Source organism: Magnolia sinica, chromosome 1 (genome assembly GCF_029962835.1).
Source record: "Magnolia sinica isolate HGM2019 chromosome 1, MsV1, whole genome shotgun sequence".
In the NCBI taxonomy this organism is placed as follows: domain Eukaryota; kingdom Viridiplantae; phylum Streptophyta; class Magnoliopsida; order Magnoliales; family Magnoliaceae; genus Magnolia; species Magnolia sinica.
In genome coordinates this window covers 134,823,127-134,842,977 of record NC_080573.1, presented here as the reverse complement: position 1 = coordinate 134,842,977, position 19,851 = coordinate 134,823,127, and the positions used below count along the sequence as shown (strand labels likewise).

The window sequence follows — 19,851 nt, the reverse complement described above, 5'->3', positions numbered from 1 at the left end:
TTGACATGGCTTGAATGACGACTTGAGACGAGTTAAGCTTCGTATGACCCAGTTCGATTTGAAAACGAGTAGTGGATATTGACTTAACTTGACTCGAATATATATATATATATATATATATATATATATATAGAGAGAGAGAGAGAGAGAGAGAGAGAGAGAGAGAGAGAGAGAGAGAGAGAGAGAGTAATGGTCTCCTGCGGACCATATCATAAGAAATTTATGTGCGAGCCTTCATATAAACAGTAAGATGAGGAGAGCGGGTGAGATTTTGTTGCATTGAGAGATGGAGAGTCTTAAAAAAAAAATACTCTCTCCTACACTCACAAAGAGACCCTTGAAATTGCAAGTGGATTTAACACAAAAACCTTTTGTTCGAAGATCTTGTGCAAGGATTCTGTGTGAAGCTTATTACGATGTTTATGATAAATCTAATCTGTCCATCCGTTTTTTGAAATCATTTTAGGACATATTATTATTATTATTATTAATTGAATATTTGATTTGGAAGTTGGATCAGGTGCAGGTTGAGTTAGTTGGGTTAGGTGGCTGGGTTGAGTCGGGTGTTGGGTTGGTTTGGGTTAGGTTGGGTTGTGTTGTGTTGGGAGTAGACTCGACTTGACTCAAGATAAGTTTGCATCGATGTAATCTATGAGCTTAGCTCGGCCTCGACCTAAAACTTTGGCAAACAAAACAAGCCCAAATGGTAAGCTAAAGGTTGAGCTCAAGCTTGAGCTCAAACTCGAGTAGAGCGAGGATGAGTAAAGCCAAGCTTGGCCTACTCCAACTAGGCTCGGATCAATGTACAACCCTAAGAAGTTGGATGACAAATAAATATTATAGTGGGCCCTGGGAAGTTTTCAACTGTAAGGGTTTAATCCCAACTACTTCCATTGGTGTGGTCCACTTAAACCTTAGATCTGCCTCCTTTTTGGGCTCGTGCTCTAAAATGATCCATCAAAATAGATGGGCACTGTGGATAAAACATATAGATTACGGTGGGTCCCATGTAGCCCCTGACAAGACCGTCGTCTCTAGCTAGCCAGGTCCTTGGGGTAACTATCTACAAACTAAAACCCGATAACACGTGCTACAGAGTCAGGCCAATAACTGGGTGTCGCCAAGTCTTATCAGTAGTCCACCTTACTGATCAATGGACCATTTACAATTTAGGGGAATGGACGGTCGGAAAGAAAATCACGAAAAGCCGAAAATCAACTTACGGGTGTGGCCCACATGGTAGGTTGACCATATTGGACCTTTGCAAAATGGGGAGTCCCGGTTTATTCCCACCTGTTACGTGTTACGGATCTCTCGCAAGCGTGCCAAGTTGGCACGTGCGCCGCCATTCACTTCTTCAACGTCTCCTTCAGTGAGCGCTTGTTTCAAAGGATAGGACCAAAAAGGATATCTTTGATACTCCGGCAGAGTGTGATGGATGATACGCTGGCACTAAGAAATTACTTAGAAATTGCATACTCGGATTAAAATTACTTGAAAGTAAACTGTACAAATTACGCGTCCCAGTTTAGATGTGTTGTTAGATCAAAATTAAGCTTATTCGATAATCTGATGATCGGATTAGTGGACAATTACTGGACGGTTGAAAATGAAAAATATCCACTAAGGTCATGTTCCTGTTTCCACAAGCGTCTACAGAAGATAGATTAGAATAGTTCAAAAAATCTTGTTTTTCGTCTTGAACCTAGTGACGGTGAGTTTCACAATTTAAACGGTTTAATTTGAGTTAAGTTATGCCAAGTGTACAATTTCACTGCGCCTGCGTATCAAGTGTCATACGCCGCCTGAGTATCAAATAAATAACTACCCTCGTTTGCAATTACAACATCAATCTTCCCCAAATCAACGCAACATAGGAAGGAGGTCTCTAGCAGAGGTGAAGTAATACGAATGCTTCTCATTTTCTATTTTATTCCAATCGCCTTCTTCGTTGGTGTTTGCATCTTTTTCTTTATTTCTCCTTTTTAGCAATTGATGGTTTATCATCATCCATGGAGATGGTTACAATGGCTTGATTCTCGGAGATCCTCACCGTTGACGTGATGTGCCACACTGCGGATTGGGGATTCCTGAGAGATCTTTCCCGTTGGATGATCTTAAGACAAGGTTTCACCAGTGGACTTCAAACAGACGGTTAAGAAAAGAATTTGCAGTAACCGTTTGGCTAAAGGGCCAATATCGTGTTGGGCAGGGCATACCCGATTGGTGTTCGCATTAAATCAATGGCGTTGATTATCAAGCAATGGGCTCCACTTAGTTGGGTTATGTGCATTTGTGACTTCATTTCCTGATCCATTATTTAGGCATGTTTAGATATGAAGAAAACCATGGAAATCCAGCGAAATGATAAAAGGTTTTCCATTGATGTGACATTTGGTGTTGTTTGGATGGCAAAGAAAACTGTGGATTCCACCATGTAATCGTTGGCCTTTTTCATGGTTTGAGTTCTCAAGTAGAAGATACAAGGTAACCATTGTAAGAGGAATATGAGATTTCCATTTGCTATCCAAACAAGATCCCTAAAATTGGAATCCATGTTTGCATGGTGTATTGGGACATAATTATTGACATAATGATTGAGATTTTTAATCCCACACCAAGGATTCCTCCAATCCAAATATGCTCTGATGGGACATCTCACTATTTTTGGGTAGCAAAAGAATAATGGATTCGATGCAGCGATCATTACTCTTGTCCATTGTCAAATTCTCTAGCACAAGGTACGAGGTGACCATTGTCTCACATATATGAGATTCTCACACACTATTCAATAATACCCTTAAAAATAGAATCCATCGAAATCTATGATTCAATTGGAAATCATCATTGGATAATAATATTATATCACATTTTCCTTTCTTTTCTCACTAATTAAACAAGCCCTTAGGCTATGTTTGGATACATGCATTCCAACTTCCAACGGAAAAGAAAAGAACAAGGTGATAATTAAGAAATGATTTTTTCCATAAGCACTTGAGCATTATTGAAACATGGATTGATAACAAGTGGAAATATCATATTTGTGACTAAATGTCACATATTTTCTTGTGCCCAAGAGTTCAAATTATTGAAAAGTTTAGTGACTGCTTTGTGGAATTCTCTCTCTCTCTCTCTCTTGCTATCCAAACATCTCAAATTATCACATCAATGGAAAACCTTTTGTATTTCCATTAATTTCCAAGGAATTGATGATATCCAAACATGCCCTTAGAGTAATATTGTAAGACGAGATACTGATCCTTTTTTTTTAATTTTTTAAACACATGCGCACACACACCCCCACACACTCATGCTGTAGTGGGATTTCACCACCTATGGATACTCGAACTCTTGACCGGGTGTTGAAACTCCTAAGAGTCTACCACCAGAGCAAGAGTAAGGATCCAAAGGAACTGATCCATTGCCTCTAGTTGCACTGCAAGAAATTACGTGACGTTCTTTTACCAAAGAATCCAAATTATTGAAAAGGGCAACGATTGTTTGGTGCAATCCTCTCTATTTTTGGCTATCCAAACATCTTAGAATCCCACATCAATGGAAAACCTTTTTCCTTTCCATTGATTTCCATAGAATTAGTGATATCCAAACATGCCCAATATTACAAGATAAGGAACTAATTTAATGCCTCTAGTTGCTATGGAGTTAATTGGTGCACATTGTTTACCATGTAGGGTTCATTTGGATGTAGGTAAAATCTTACTTATGTAAATTATTTACTCATAGGTAAATCGTTCTATTATGTCATGTTTAGGTATTGGTAAAGTCTTTATAAGGTAATCAGTTGTTTCGCAGCTACACCACACACTTTCAATGCCAACAACACAAAACCACAAAAAGAAAAATGCAAAACAAAAACCCAATAGGCCAAACCAAAAGCAAAAGACAAGGCACTAAGATTTACATGGTTCTGTAATATGCCTATATTCACGGGGCAACAATACGAAACTTTCTTGTTCATTAACACAATAGGAACTAGAAATACAAGGCTTAACTTGCGCTCCCATTCTTCCACTGCACTAGAAATCTTCTAGAAGTTAATGCCTTCTTTACTTGTGTTCTCCTTATATAGACCACACTACGAGAGAGCATATTTAAAGCCTAAGAGAATTCACAAACCATATTTGCATACGTTCATATGAACATATTGAAGAGAGGTGAGAGGGAGATTCGTCTCCTCATAAAAGATGTGTGGGAGACGTCATCACTTAACATTATCCTACTTGAAGACTAGCTTATTTAATAGCACGAAAAAATACTCTTGATAACATCTGCCCAAACGTCACCAATTGTTAGGTAACGTCGAGCCCAAGAGAAATCCAGTACCAAACAAGCTTCTCCCTTGCAATATGCTTCGTTAGTGTGAATCTTCATTAAGGATCACACTTTCATAACCTCTCAAATATAATGATATTGCGTATCTATGTGTTTGGACCTACATGGTAGACTTGATTCTTTACCAAATGCAAAGCCTTTGACTATCACAATAAACACGTATCTTTTCTTGTCCTAAACAAAGTTCACTAACTAGGCCTTTTAATTATAAAGCTTCTTCCGCAGCTTTTTGTAGCAATTATGTGTTCTGCCTCAGTGGTAGATAGAGCAACTATCGATTGTATATTTGTAACATTGATTTTCAACTAATCAAACCACCTGCAAGAGTGAACACATAACCCATAGTAGATCTTCTCTTGTCCAAATCACATGCAAAATAATATCCACATATCCAATGACATCACTTTTTTGATCACTGTTTCTGTCAAACACTAATACAATATCTTGAGTGTTCTTGAACTAGTGTAAAGCTTATTTCAGAGCTTGCCAATATACCTTTCTTGGATTTTTCCATATACCTGCTCACGACACGATCTGCCTATAAAATATTTAGTTCTGTGCACACCATGATAGACATCATGTTGCCAACTGTACTAAAGTAAGGAACTTTTGACATGTAGTCCCTCTCATCATTTGTACTTGGTGACTGAGCTACTGAAGGCTTGAAATGAGTAGCAAGATGAATAGCCATTGACTTAGAATTCTTCCTGCTAAACCTAGCCAAACCCTCTCAATGTACTTGCTCTATGATAAACGTAACATGCCCATCTTTCTATCTCTTTTGCAGCTATCAACATGTCATTTACATATGTTATCAAGTGTATGAAAGAATCATTGAGAAGTTTCTTAAAATGAAAACACCTATCATACATACTTCTAGTATACCCCGTTTGCCAAGAATAGTGTTGAAATGTTTGTACCATTGCCTTAGGGATTACTTTAAGTTGTACAAAGACGTTGTTAATTTGCACATGTGATCTTCCTTGCCTTTCACCTGAAATCCTTTTGGTTGATAGATATAATGTTAGGAAGCTATTCTAACATCAAGCTGCTCTAAGTTGAGGTACAACAATAGCTAGTAGGATCTGAATGAAAGGGTATTTTACAACTGGTAAGAAGATCTCATTGAAGTCAATACTTTCCTTTTGTGCATAGCCCTTCGCTAACAATTTTGTCTTGTATACCACATCTCTAGAACAAGGGAACCTTCCTTTTTCCCAAGGACCCGCTTATAATATATCTTTCTTTCCCTTATGCAAGTCAACCAGATTCCATGTGTGATTTTTATGAACAGATTTCATCTCCTCCTCCATGATAGCTTTTCATTTACTTGAATCTCTAGCTTTCAACACTTTATGAAATATAGATGGTCTTCCATACTTTGTCAATAAAGTATAAGTAACCATATATGGCATTACCTTAGGCTCTTGATCCCTTTTGGATTTTCATTTCTTGTATGTTTGCAGCTGTTGCTCCTTCTCAAGTTCATCCTGCACCTTTAACTCACTTGTGGATTTTTCTATATCATTTCCAAAGTATCACTTATTTGATCGTTCTTTTAAAAAATTACTGATTGATTGATCATCGACATTAGACTCTACCTGAATTGTGTCATGCTTAACAGGTTTAGTTGCTTTCACCATAACAGACTTATCAAACTGAACATCCTTACCGACAATAAACTTAAGCTTCTCAGGACCAGGATACCACAATCTGTAACCTTTAGCATCTGCTGCATAACTCAGAAAGATACACTTCTTTGCTTTTCATTCCAACTTATCAGTACACACATGTTGGGTGATTATTTAACAAGGAAACATATTGTATTCACTGCTTTTGCCTGGAAGTACTTCAATAGGCCAATGCAATGCAACATAATGTGTGCCCTCTCTAAGAGTATCTTATTTATCCGTTTTGTAATAACATTTTGTTGTGGTGTATTTGATGCAGTGAAGTGATGAGCAATGTCTTCATCTTTGCAGAATTTTGTGAACTTGACCGACTTGAATTCTCCACCATTGTCTGTCCTTAAGTACTTTTCCTTTCTGCTTGTTTGTTTTTCAACTAAGGTTTTCCACTATTTAAAAGTAATGAATGCCTCAGACATATGTTTTAAAGTGTAAAACTACACTTTCCTAGAGTAATCATTATGGAAGGAAATAAATTAGTTTGATCCTCATTTTGAAAGGACTTTGGAAGGTCCCCATACACCTGAGTGTACATAATCCAAAATATCCTTGGTACAATAAATCTTGGCCTTGAAACTCATTGTACATTAGTTTTCAAAAACATAATGCTCACAAGAGTCCAACTTATATGACTTTTTACCCTCAAGCAAGTTCATGTTATGCAATTCTGATAAACCATGCCCATTCATGTAACCTAAATGCATGCCACAAAAGTGTCTAATTTGCATCACTGACGTGGTCACTACTGCTCCACCTGAAACTGTACTCCCAGAAGCTCATATAAGTTACTCACTTTTTTACCCCTTTCCTTCCAATCAGGGTCCTTTTGTAACTTTCATGAAATCACATTCCGTTGTTATCTTGCAGCCTTTGGAGTCAGGTGCACCTCAAAATATTATTTTTTCTTTAGATTTAGAATGTGTCACACTTTTGTCAGAGTTGTAACAATGCCATCAAACATCTTAATTTTAACTGTTTCAATTCCAATAGCCTTACTAGCTACATTATTTCCTATAAGAACTATTTTAGTATTAAATGGCTTGTAAGTGGTGAACTAATCCGTATGAGGGCACGTATGATATGAACAACTAGAATCAAGAATCCACGTGTCTTGAAAATTATCATCAGTCGGGGTTGCCAATAGAACAACATTGCCACTCTCATTGGAAGAATCTTCTGTTACACTCACTTCATCCGATATTTTTTTTACTTTTTCTCCCTCTTTGAGTTTATTATACTCCTTTACATGCCTCATCTTCTTGCAATAGTAACACTTTACGTTTTTCTTCTCAGATCTAGACCTGCTACCCTAATTTTCTGATCCATTTTTTGTAGATATGCATCTAGCCAACAAACCTTTAGCATGTCCTTCCTCATCACATGATTTATTTATTTATTTATTTATAATAATCTCTTCTAATAGAAGAGAAAATGTACCATTATCTATCCTTATGGTCTCCTTTCCATAAATGAAAGTTGTAACAAGGTGACGACGATATATGGTGTTTCCATTGTCGACGGAATGTCGATATTATTGACGATAATATCGGTGTCGTTGCACTCGTGATACCGTAACCACAAAAATTCGTTTCTCTACCGAATGTCGGTGAAATGTAGACGATATTTTGTGGTTTCTTGATAAATTTGGAAAGAAACGTAAAAAATCGGGAAAAAAAGAAAAGAAAAAGCATTCATTTTTGTATTTTTTGAAAGATCTGCGAGTGATTTTCAGTACCTATTGTTTGATCAGAAGAACATTCCTCATCACACTTGAGAATATGGCACAAGTGTGCCAGATCTCAGATTTCCATTTACTTGGAAATAATTCTTATATTTTTCTGACTCGAAAATCAAACCTACAACTGGCAATGGAAATGTTTTTTATCCTTCCATCTTTTTTGCATGCTGTGGCCAACCTAGGTAATAAAATGGCCTGATTTTGTCAGTAGAACTAAACATTGTTAGGGGTTTTGATAGGGTACGGTACCCCTGTCATGTTAATGTATAGTGGACAGTTTCCACCGTTGGATTGCATCTCTATGTTCTAGTGATAATCCTAACATTTGATTTTTAGAATAATGTGCCATTAAATATTCATCTTTGTAGATGATCCAGTCAAAAAATGAACAGTCCAAATCAGGCTAAGAAAAGCCACATTGTAGCTAGCTCACCTGATGGAAAGGTCTGGTCTTGCACTCCGCAATTGATACTTGTAATTGTGGCATCCTGTCAGCCTTCCTAGGAACATGGCAACTGTTAGGTAATGATCAGTACCGTGAAAAATTATTACACCCAATCATGAATACCTGCTAAAATCACCATTCTTGGCAAATCAGGTTAACCCACTCGCTATGTGGGCCCATGGCTATATATTAAAGTTGCATCATACTCTCAGTTTTCCATTGATTCCTACTAGGTGGGACAACTGATATAAAGACTGGCCTGGCTTTTGTCCTCGGCCACAATTATTATTATTATTATTACTACTGTGATTCCTTGGCTGTTGGTACAGGAACGGGGTGTGTTCCACGAGCGCGACTTGGCTGCTACTCCCAACTAGCGACGTGGGTGCGATACATAAATTGTATATCGACGCCGTACATATGTTTTGTCAGCTTATTTTAGGGCGTGATTTCAAACATGAAGAAGATTAAATTTTCAGGTGGACCACACCAAAGGAAATAATGGTTATTGACCATTAAAAACCTACCACCACCTAAGATTTGGATCTACCTCATTTTTGTGTTGATGCCCTAAGATGAGTTTTCAAAACGAATAGACAGTGTGGATGTAAGGCACATACATCACAGTGGGCCCCACGGTCAAGGATCCCACCTACCTTGGTAGATCCGGGGATCCACCGAAGCCGCACCCGAAACCAGGAGATCCGTGTTAAAAAGGGGAGCAGATTAGCTGTTACCCGTTACCTTACCATGAGGTTCACCTTGATGATGTGTTGTATATTCACACCGTCCTTCTGTTTCTCCAACCCATTTTAGGACGTGACCCCAAAAATTAAGCAGATCCAAATCTTAGGTGGGCCAAACCACATGAAACATTGGTGATTGAGTGCCTCACTATTAAAAATTCCAAAAGGCAATTGTAAGGTTTTCGAAATGTTTATATGCTATCTAACTGGTTGATAATGTCAAGAAGACCTGGATGTAGGGAAAACACAAAGATTAGCTTGATCCAAAACTTTTGTGACCCATAAAAAGCTTTTAATGATCATTCATCCTTGTTTCAGGTGGTGTGGTCCACCTAAGATTTAAATCTTCTTAAGGTTTGGCATACATAACCACTCATAAATTGTACACGTGGCATATATTAATTCAAATAAATTTGACTAGGTTGAGCCCTCTATAGCCAAGTCACAATCCCAGTGACAGAACAATTGTAGTCTCTTATCCGTGGATGCTTGTTTATGGAAAAAGGACCTTTGGCTATTTTTCATTTAACCATCCAAATGTTTATAAATTTGCTACTTAGATGATGGAATAACCATAATTTTGGATCTATGATCCATCTACACAGGGTACCATAATTTGGACGATTTAATTTGATTACTTGTGTGTCATATTTGCAATTTCGAAGTGCTTACATGTCATCCATCACACTTTGTGAAGCCCACATGATGTATGTATTTTATCCTTGCTGTCCATCCATTTTCCCAGCTCATTTTTGGGCTCATCCAAACCTCAAGTGGACCCCACCATAGAAAACAGTGGGGATTGAATGCCCACTGTTGAAAGCTTCCTAGGGCCCCACCCCATAGAGTGATTTCTTATGGAAACGCATGCTTTTTGGGCCCCATTAAATGAAAACTTATTATGTAATTCATTCTTTTTGTAATTTTTTGATTCCTAAATATGCAAATATATGTATTTAGGCATGTCCTGAAGTTTCAGTGAAAATTCCACCATTTTCCCCATGTTTTTCCCTTTTTCCCCACATTTCCGATTATCGACAATAACAATATTATATCTTTATCTCCGACCAGCGAGACTTGTAATGATACCGACAACTCGAACATTGACGATATGATGGAGGAAGTGAACACACTAAAATTATGGCCTTATCAACTTTCACATCAATGCTCAATAGTTGGCATATATATATATATATATATATATATATAGAGGCATGCTCACCTACACACCTAGGCACGTGCGCACCTTTGCACACGTGTCATGGGTGTCGAATCCGAACGGTCCATAAGATGCGGAATCCCATGAAACCTTAGGGGGTGAATTTTCACCCCGATCTAAGATTCTGGTGGGCCATAGCAAAGAGAAATTCAAATCAAGGGAAGAAACTGTTTGCATTTTTCATGGCCCACCGAAGTTTTGGATCAAAGTAAAAATTCGTACCAGGGGGTTTCATGAGGTTCTGCTTCATGTGGACCGTTCAGATTTGCGAGACTCATCAGATATGATGAGTTCTCAAAAAAGTTCGTATGTAGTACGTACGAACTGGTTCGCAGGTGAGCGTTTCTGTGTGTGTGTGTGTGTGTGTGTGTGTGTGTGTGTGTGTGTGTATTGGAATTGATTCAAGTGTTCATGGACAGACATACATTCTTTCATCTTTAAGGTATATAATTGTTGCTTTAAATATAGTTTGTTGGTTAGAGACTTCGTCATGTAGAGACCTTTCAGCTTTTCCCAAAGCTTTTTCTACAGAATTCTTGCTTATAACATTATAAAGCACTTAATTCACAAGATATAAGCGGATTATGCTAACAACTCTCAAGTCCAAATCTTCCCACTCATTATCAATTAATGTTGTATTCTTCGATCTTCCCTTCAATGCCTTGTGTAAGTCGTGCTGACCAGGTAGATCACATATCTTAACTCGCCATAGGTTAAAATTATTCTTCCCATCAAACTTCTCCAACTCAAATGTGCATTCGACATCTTTATAGCCATTGCACACCTTCAATAGCCAACAGATTGCTAATAAAAAAGCATGTATAAATTAAAAAAGTACAAACCGACGAAAATTGAAGTAAAGTGCCGGTGCTAGTTGTTGTGCAGCTACACTTGCACACGTTTGATGCCAATAACATAAAATTACAAAAGGAAAGATCCAAAATAAAAACCCAAAAGCCAAACCAAATGCAAGAGACGAAATCCTCCTGAAGATGCCCCCTCTCTACCTATTTTCTCCTCATATAGACCACAATACAAGAGAGCATATTCAAAAGCCTACGTTAATTAGGCTTTACAAACCATATTTGCATACGTACGTACGTACATATTGAAGAGAGGTGAGAGGGAGAAACGTCTCTTGGTAGGAGACATGTAGATGTCCCCCTACAAGGAGATGTCATCACCTAACATTAGTTGTGTTTGGGTACTAATAGGTACCAAGGAGAAGGGGTCAAGTGTATTACTATTGTTATTATTATTATTTTGCATAATAACACATCTATAATGGGGTATTTGCAAATACCCAAATAAAAAAAAGTTAGCAAAGACCTACTTTATTAATTCTCCGCTGTTGTAAACGTGCACATTCCATTAGATTATGCCAACCCTGTTTTAAAGGTTGTGTTATTTTCTCTAGAAAATGCGAAAAATACCCCTGGCCTTTCTAATTCTTCTCCTCTCTCCTTCCTTTCTGCAACCATAAAAACCCTAAGTCTGTCTATCTCTCAATTTCCATTGTGGTACAAACCACCTTGCACATGTACATATTGCCAACAGGTCTCATCACCTTGGTGTCGACCTATGTGGCCACAAGCTTGATGAGGTCTGGCAAACAAAGTGGCTATGCTATTAGCATTCTTGGTCTTCCTCGTGGATCACGTTGGTCTATGGCCATGGAAAGGGGTCCACCACCAAGACCGCGATGCCCTGGAACTAACCATGGCCATACTGCCCATAATTGGGCTCTGTTAGTTCGTGAGTGACCCATGTGTGGAGGATGAGCTGCCATCATTTTCAAAATTTTGGTGGACTATAACAGGAGTGCAGCCCCTTCTCCATTCACTTTCAGTGGATGGATGTGGCATATGATGCTAGTGTTGGAGTCGAAGGATGGAAAGGCAACATTAGGATAACAAGGTCTTTGGATGGAAATGTAAGAGGCAAATGGGAGAGCTAGAAATGGCAAGTGCACATGCCTGAGTGCACTTTGGAATCGTACCGCACCTCACATGCAGTAGCAATGCATGCGTTTTGAGACATTGGAGCTGTTCATCAGGTGATCCCCTATTTTCTAGATGCCATTTCTTATAAGGCCTGATATGGTCATTGGGTAGGTCACACATGTACATAACAAATGAAAGGTTACGAAAAATAGATTAACTTTGATTTATATGTGAGACCACCTGACTATCAGATCAGTTGGCTTCTTGAGAGGCAGCCTTCTACACAGTGAGGATTGCTTACCTAACTAGGGGACGGTGTTGCATATGTGTGTCATTTCTCTCTCTAGGTCAGCCCCACCTTCAAAGTCATCCGATGTTCATGGGATTCTAAAGGCAATGATTTTTTTTTTTTTTTTTTTTGGTTTCCAGCATTTTCTAAAAAATTAACACAAGTGGTAGCATAATTTAATGGAATGTGTCTTTTTGGGATGATGGAGAATTAATTATGTGGGTTTTTGCAAGCTTAGTCTTTTGATGTGGGTATTTGCAAATATCCTATTTCCGGTGTGTTATTATGCCAAAAACTTAAACAGCAGTTGAAGGTTGTTTTTATAAAGTGTTAAGAGTTCACTTCACTACATCCAAACTCCTTGTGTGAACTATTTATGGGTAAACAGTTTACATAAGCAGGATCTTTCCCACATCCAGACGACCCCTACATGATGTGTTTTTTTCCTGGCTGATATTTCTGTGCAATTAAGTCAACAAGCAAACACCGAAAATGTAAAACGGAAGGGAGGAAGAAAACGTGAAAGTGTCTACTTCAAGGGAGACATCCTTATAGTTCTCAAGGATAGAATGCTTAGGTTTGAATTTTGTTAATGATTTTCTTTCAAAAGATACCCCACCATACAGATGTTCTTTTCTAGAGAATGACTCATTCAATAAAATAAGATTCTCTCTCTCCCACAAAATGACAAGTAAGACCCATGCAATTAAAAGAAATCTCTACCTAACTGAGCCTCCTAGATCATGTAACCAATGAAATCTACCTCATTTATAGCATTCTTATTTCATGGAAATTAACCCAACATTTTGAGCTCAGCTGAATTGTTATTTCCTGCAATTCTGTAGCAGAAGAAGAGTTGAGTGGTTCCTTTTTCATTGTGAGAGATTGCAACCCAAACTGGTTGAGTAATTCCCGGTTCTCAGCACAGATTCCAGGTCATATTTTCACCCAAGTTTGTTTTTATTTTTAACACATTTTTCTTAGTTGCAACTTGTTTAGTACTAATGTCCGGAGAAGCACTTTTCCAAAATTTTCAGTATTTTCCCATCAATTCTTTTTCAACTTACAAAATTTTAAGCCATTCTGATTATCAGAAAAATTATTTAAGTACCCAGAGTCTGTCTGAAAATAACAATTTTCTAGAAGGTGAACATTCCAAAATTGTTCCCATTTGATCTTTGTTCTTGTTTTCTCTTCTCATATCTCTGAAACTAGATTGATTAAGGTTTCTTTTGGCTTTTGAATCCCCTCAATCCAAGTGTTTAAGGAAATATAGCATTTGAAATTAGGATATGTTAGCTGTCCTATTGTAGTCTTTCACATGCATATTGGGCTGCATTAAATTGGTATTAGAGAAAGTTCAATTCATGATGACAAAGGGACTAGAAAATTGGAGTACAAGCATTACATCAGTCCAATATGTTCATCTATGTAATGAGATTGATGAGCTAAGGAATCTCATAACAACAGGGTGCGGTTAGGTGGTACTGGTACCACCATAAGCTACAGCGGTACTAGGCAGAAGTGGGGTCCATGTGATTTATTCATGAGATCCAATCTGTCAATCAGATGCATCGCCTTACATTATACCTAGGGCCCAACAATAAGCCTAAATGGAAACTCAGGTGGGCCACAGAACAGGGGACAAGTTTGAGAGGGAACTCTTACTCTTGATTTGCGTGGGGGGCCCACAATGTTTTGTATACAGAATCCAAGCCGTCCAGATTCTTAATCGGCGATGGATAAAGGTTTAGGACAGAAGTCAGGATTTTCAAAAACTCAGGTGGGCCCCAGTGATGATCAAAGGTGGATTTCTCATCCCATGTTTTCCCCTGTTCTGTGGCCCACGAGAGTTTTGGCTTGTGGTGATTTTCAGGTCCTGAGTGTAACTTGAGCATACGCATCTGATGGATGGTTTTGAAGTGATAATTCTGGTGGCTCCGGTACGGCTGTACTGCACCTCTATAACAACTTACAATGGATGACAAAGATCTTGTGTAGACTTTTGACATAAGAATCGAAAAACTATCTAAGATGCAGTTCATGGAATCTGGGACAACATGTTTTAGTGGTTGATTTTCTATTCTCTTGCTCCACATCATCATCATCATCATCACCATGATCTAGCTCTTGCTCCCAACTAATTGGGGTTGGCTACACGAATCCTGTTCTGCCAATCCACTATCAAGCTCTTGCTCCACTGTCGGAAATTTTTGTTGATTAGAATAGGCTTATCTTTGATGAAGACTGATGTTAGTTATGGAAAGAAAATTGAAGAAATGCTTGGACATATGCTACTTATGACAAAGAATGTGAGATTTACAAGACATTTGATAACAATGCTATAATTTCTGAAGATGAGGTTTGGTGTGACGAAGAGTTTTTGATGTATGATAAAGAAAACACCACCGGCTTGTTACTCACCAATTGTCTCAAGTTAAAGTTTATGCCACACAATTGAAAAAGTTGATGAAAAGCTTATCTACAATAAGGAAGTTACAAATTTGGTTCAACAATGTGCTATTAAATGGCCTACATCGATTTGGAGATCCAAGGAATATGGATCTTTGGCATGGCTGGATTGCATTATCAACTATATTAAAAAAAAAGCCCATTCCAAAAGGCATCAGTCAAAATTTTTTTTTTTGAAAGGTAACTCGATAAACCCAATTCAAGATGAAAGGTCAGCCTATTAATTAGGCCCAACCTTGGGCATCCAGCCCATTATTTCTAGATCAGGTGCATTCATTTAGATAGTATTTATGGTGGATGGCTTTGGTACCATGTGCACACATGGGAATCAGTTTTGACACTCAATTACATTCTCAGGAAAGTTTTTGCATTGTTTTGGAAATTTGTATTTTTCTGATTGAAAGATATCACAAGCATTGGGGCTCATTGTTGTTGCAACCAATTTATGGGTAGTTGTTCAATGAAATTCTGAGGGGTTTGTGTGTCTTTGGTCTATATTTGCAAAGAGAAATCAATCCTTTTTTGAGTTCAATTCAATTGTTATTTCTTGCAATTCTTTAGCATATAGAGTTGAGTGATAGAGATTCTGATAAAAATTGATAAAGTGATTCTGAGTTTATTATTTGCATCCAAGCTCGGATTCTGCTTCAACAGTTTCCAGCAACAGACTGCTCCCACTTGTTCCGATTTTTATTTATTATTATTTTTTTAGTGTTGACAAGGCATAGGCATCCCAATTGTTCAGTCCTTGTTTCTAGCTTGTTTGTTGAAGAAAATTTTCAATTTTCAGAGCTTTATTGGTTGCTAGATTTTTAACACTTATGGTTGGAGATTTGTTTTTCCAAATTTTTTGGTTCCCTCAGGTCTATTTTCATCTGACAAATTTCAAGTCATCCTGATTACCAGAGAAAATATTAAAATTCCCGGAGTGTTCTATGAAAATAATAATATTCTGGACAGTTGGTGAACGCTCTTGTAGATTTAGGCCTGTTTTTTATTTGTTACAACTGAAAAGAGAAAAATTAGTTTCCTTGAAAACAATATTTCTGGGAAAATTGGTGGAAATGAAACACTATTTCCATTGCTTGCTTCCCAGCCATTTTTCCATCGCACAGTTTTATTTTCCATTTTTTTGGTTCGCATCATGTCACATCAACAAATATCCTTGATCCATGGACCATTTTTATCATTGCACACATGCCAACTTGGTTAGGATTGACTATCCGTGGGCCCTTCAGGGTTAAGATCATCTAATGTAGCCCCACATGGAAATGTACTTGGTTAGGAAAACTTAACAATGATACACACATGAAAACACACAAGGTTAGGTTTGCTGAGTGATGGGCCCCACATGTTTCAGATATCCTAATGATGTCTCTACTTGGAAATACAGGTATCTAGGATAGACTAATGGTGGGGCCCACTGGTTAAGATCATCTAGCAATGGGGCCCATGTAGAACACAAGTTAAGATTGGCTAATGACGGTCCCTACATAGTTAAGCTCGTCAAGGATGGTTCCATGTGTGAATACAATTAGTTAGGCTTGACTAATGATGAGAATGAGAATGGAAATGAATTGTCGAAGTTGCATTTCTTAGGGCGTGTTTGGATATGTGGAATCCAAGGAAAAAGAAAGTATGAAACAATAATTAATCAGTGATGATGTTTATGGGAACTATTAAAACATGCCTTCCAATTTCGAGTGTTTTTTTTGGATAGCAAGTGGAAATCTTATATTCCCTCTCACAAATACTCAATAGTTTCTTGTGCCAAAAATCCAAATTATGGACAAGTGTAATGATTGCTGGGTGGAACCAATGTTTTAAATGTCGTTATCGCGTAATGTATCGCACCCTTGGGATACGGATACATATCGGTTATCGCATGGGATATATTGGTTGTATCACATAATGTATCGCTGTTGTTGGGAAACATGGGAACATTGAGAAATTGGTAAAATTTTTCAATGAAACTTCAGGGATTGTTGAAAAAGACATCAATACATACTTAGAAATCAAAACATTATAAAAAAAAGTGCAAATAATAGGGGTTTCCTTTACATGGGGTCTTAATACATGCGCTTTCCAATTGAACTGATGCAAGTATATTCAAAATCCATTCATATAATTTATAAACGTAAGAAGACATGTATGGAAATACAATCAATACATTCAAAAGAAAAAGAAGAATCACTAGATCAAGTTACATACAAGTTTAATTTTGTGTTTGGATACAAATATTGCAACTGATTTGTGAGAAATTGAGAAATTTTGATTTTTCTCAATTTTCTGCAAACTTGACCTATCTCCCCTAAATCTCGAAATCGAAGTTACAAATCCATAATTTTTCATGGAAAATATGAAGAATCATACATTAGTAATCATTTGACACTGATTTAATGTGATTTACAACAAAAACATGTATAAAAAATAAAAAATGCTTACTGGATCAAATAGGTGGGATATATCGGCACTACCTGTGCGTTTCTTATCGCACAAGTGGGATACAAGATATATCGTGGGATGTATCGGTTGATATCGTTGATATTTAAAACATTGGGTGGAACCCACATTTTTCCTATCTAAATAACACAATCATCACATCAAAAGAAAACCCCTTTCCTTTTTCATTTTTTTTTGCATGGAATCCATGGTTTCCAAACATGGATTTTAAAAAGGCAATTGAAAAGAGGAAAATTGGGTGATTTTCCTTCCAAAAAGGCAATTGTGGAATAAATTTCGACTGGAAATATGAAAATTTCACAAATCCAAACAACGGAAATCGCAATTCCATGGAAATGACTTTTCCATTTCTCATTGTCAACGAATGCAAAAAGGAGAAGGATAGATTGAGAGAAAAGGGATTACAAAGATACGAGGTTACAGCTGCATACAAGGAATAAAAAGATGACTGAAGCAGATGTCATCCTGCAGGAACACTGAACTGTATGGTGCCATGGAGTACCAATGCACACTGTACACACGGTACACGCTCATATGCTTCTAACGGTTCTAAAATCGATTGTTTCTTATTTTCGCTTCTCTTGTTTCTGAAACCGCACTGATTAATGTTGCGTTTGGCTTTTGAATCACCTCAATGAAGAAGATACAACTGTTTGAATTTAGACTATGTAAATTGTCTTGTTGCAGTCTTTCACAAGCACATTGGGCTGCAGCAATAAGGATCTTTATTTTCTTAAGAAATTTATAAACCTTGTAGTTTTAAAATGGATAATGGCTGATTTTCTTTGTTATTCATTTAGGTGTAATTTATTGCATTCATGAGTTTGTGCTTGGGATGGAAGACAATTGAAAGATCAAAGAGAAGTGAACGAGAGCATTTTTTCATGGTTAATGGGGCCCGATTGTTGGAGGAGTTGATTTCTTCTTGTGCAGGCAAAGTTAACCCTATCCGGATATTCTCTGCAGAAGAGCTCGAGAAGGCGACTGACAACTATGACAAGAAGCAGATTTTGGTTGTGGGAGGTATGTATACTGCATACAAAGGAAGCTACCGAGACCGAGCAATTTCCATTAGGAGGTTGAACTTTGTCAGTGCTGAGACAGTATACAACGCTTTCAACGAAATTGTAATGCTATCCCAAATAAACCATAGGAATGTGGTGAAGCTCTTGGGCTGCTGCATTGAGACGAGAGATCCCAGGTCAGTATTTGAGTTCATATCTAATGGGAACCTTGCCAAACATGTCCATGAAATGGACCCTTCTGATCTTTCATGGGAAAGCCGTTTAAGGATTGCTAATGAAATTGCAAGCGCAATCACCTATCTACACACAGGTACTTCAAAGCCCATCATCCATAGGGACATAAGATCCTTAAACATCTTGTTGGATGAGCACTTTACTGCCAAGGTTACGAATTTTGGGAACTCGGAATCAATTTCTGAATCAGATAATGGAGGGACCAATGATTGCATGGACCCTGAATACTTCTTTAGGCATGATGTTTTAGGCTTTGGGAAGGTACTGTTTAATCTTTTAACTGGAAAGATGCATCAAGAGATATTTGATGGCAATGCTGGATCTATATTGATGGAGGATGTGGATGTTGGAACTGCTGAAGTGGAGCATTTCATTTCATCATTGAAAGAGAAGTGCCTTTGCATGGATCGGGATGCTTCCATTTTGGAAGAGGGAAAGGAAGCTCAATGGGTAGAATGCACAAAGCTTGCACTGAGATGCATGCAGTGGGGTGAAAGGCCAACGATGAGAGAAGTGGCAGAAGAACTTGGACGGATAAAAAGATTGTGAAGAGGCACCTGTGAAGATTGAAGCCTCATTTTCAAACTTGGTTGGAAGGAAAGGCTATTGTTACCCACGGCTATTGCAACAAGATACACCGGGATGTTTTGGGTCATCTTCCAATGATCCAAACCATTGTTTGCCTTTCCAATTACAACAGTAAATGGCTGTAAATGAATAATGATTATTTACTCTTATACTTGTGTGGTGACATCACTTACATTTGACTGCAATGATGCATTGCTTGTTTCACCTGGAAATTACTGTAAAAAAGAAGGTAGTTTTATAAAATGGAAATATAATAATTATAATTTACTTTACCTACTTCCCTTACCCGACAAACACCTAGAAATGATGGGTCCTTACTCATGCCTCCGCGGTAGACACAAAAGAGTTTCAACACCAAGTCATGGGTTTAAGTACCAATTGTGATGAAATCTCACTGTGGTGTGGGTGCATGGGTGTGCCCGTGCCGTGAGTGTGTAAACGAAAAAAAAAAAAGAAGAGAAAAAAAACACTTAGAAATGACAACGATGTCTCATTTACATATCTCAATTTCTATGGTGGAAAGACAACAATTAAAAATCTTAAATGGTTTATTTGAACCGTTTGATAATTTGGCTCATTAGTTTTGAAACAAGAAAGGTCATCATAGCCTTTTGTATAATCAATGGCTTGAAATATTTAGTCTGAAGA

At 37.7% G+C, this 19,851-nt stretch overlaps 1 protein-coding gene across 3 annotated transcripts; it reads left to right on the top strand.

The window, feature by feature from the left end:
• The first annotated feature begins 1,842 nt into the window (after positions 1-1,842).
• On the top strand, positions 1,843-19,470 carry LOC131218907 (wall-associated receptor kinase-like 17). Of its 3 annotated transcripts, none has more exons than XM_058213804.1 (2): positions 1,843-1,897; positions 18,157-19,470. In XM_058213804.1, exon 2 carries the CDS (start codon positions 18,175-18,177, stop codon positions 19,162-19,164), a length of 990 nt encoding a protein of 329 aa, XP_058069787.1. In that variant the 5' UTR covers positions 1,843-1,897; positions 18,157-18,174; the 3' UTR covers positions 19,165-19,470. The 3 variants fall into 3 exon arrangements, with proteins under 3 accessions (XP_058069787.1, XP_058069771.1, XP_058069779.1); XM_058213788.1 differs by lacking the exon at positions 1,843-1,897 and adding an exon at positions 5,707-6,373; XM_058213796.1 differs by lacking the exon at positions 1,843-1,897 and adding an exon at positions 12,629-13,356.
• Positions 19,471-19,851: the final 381 nt, after the last annotated feature.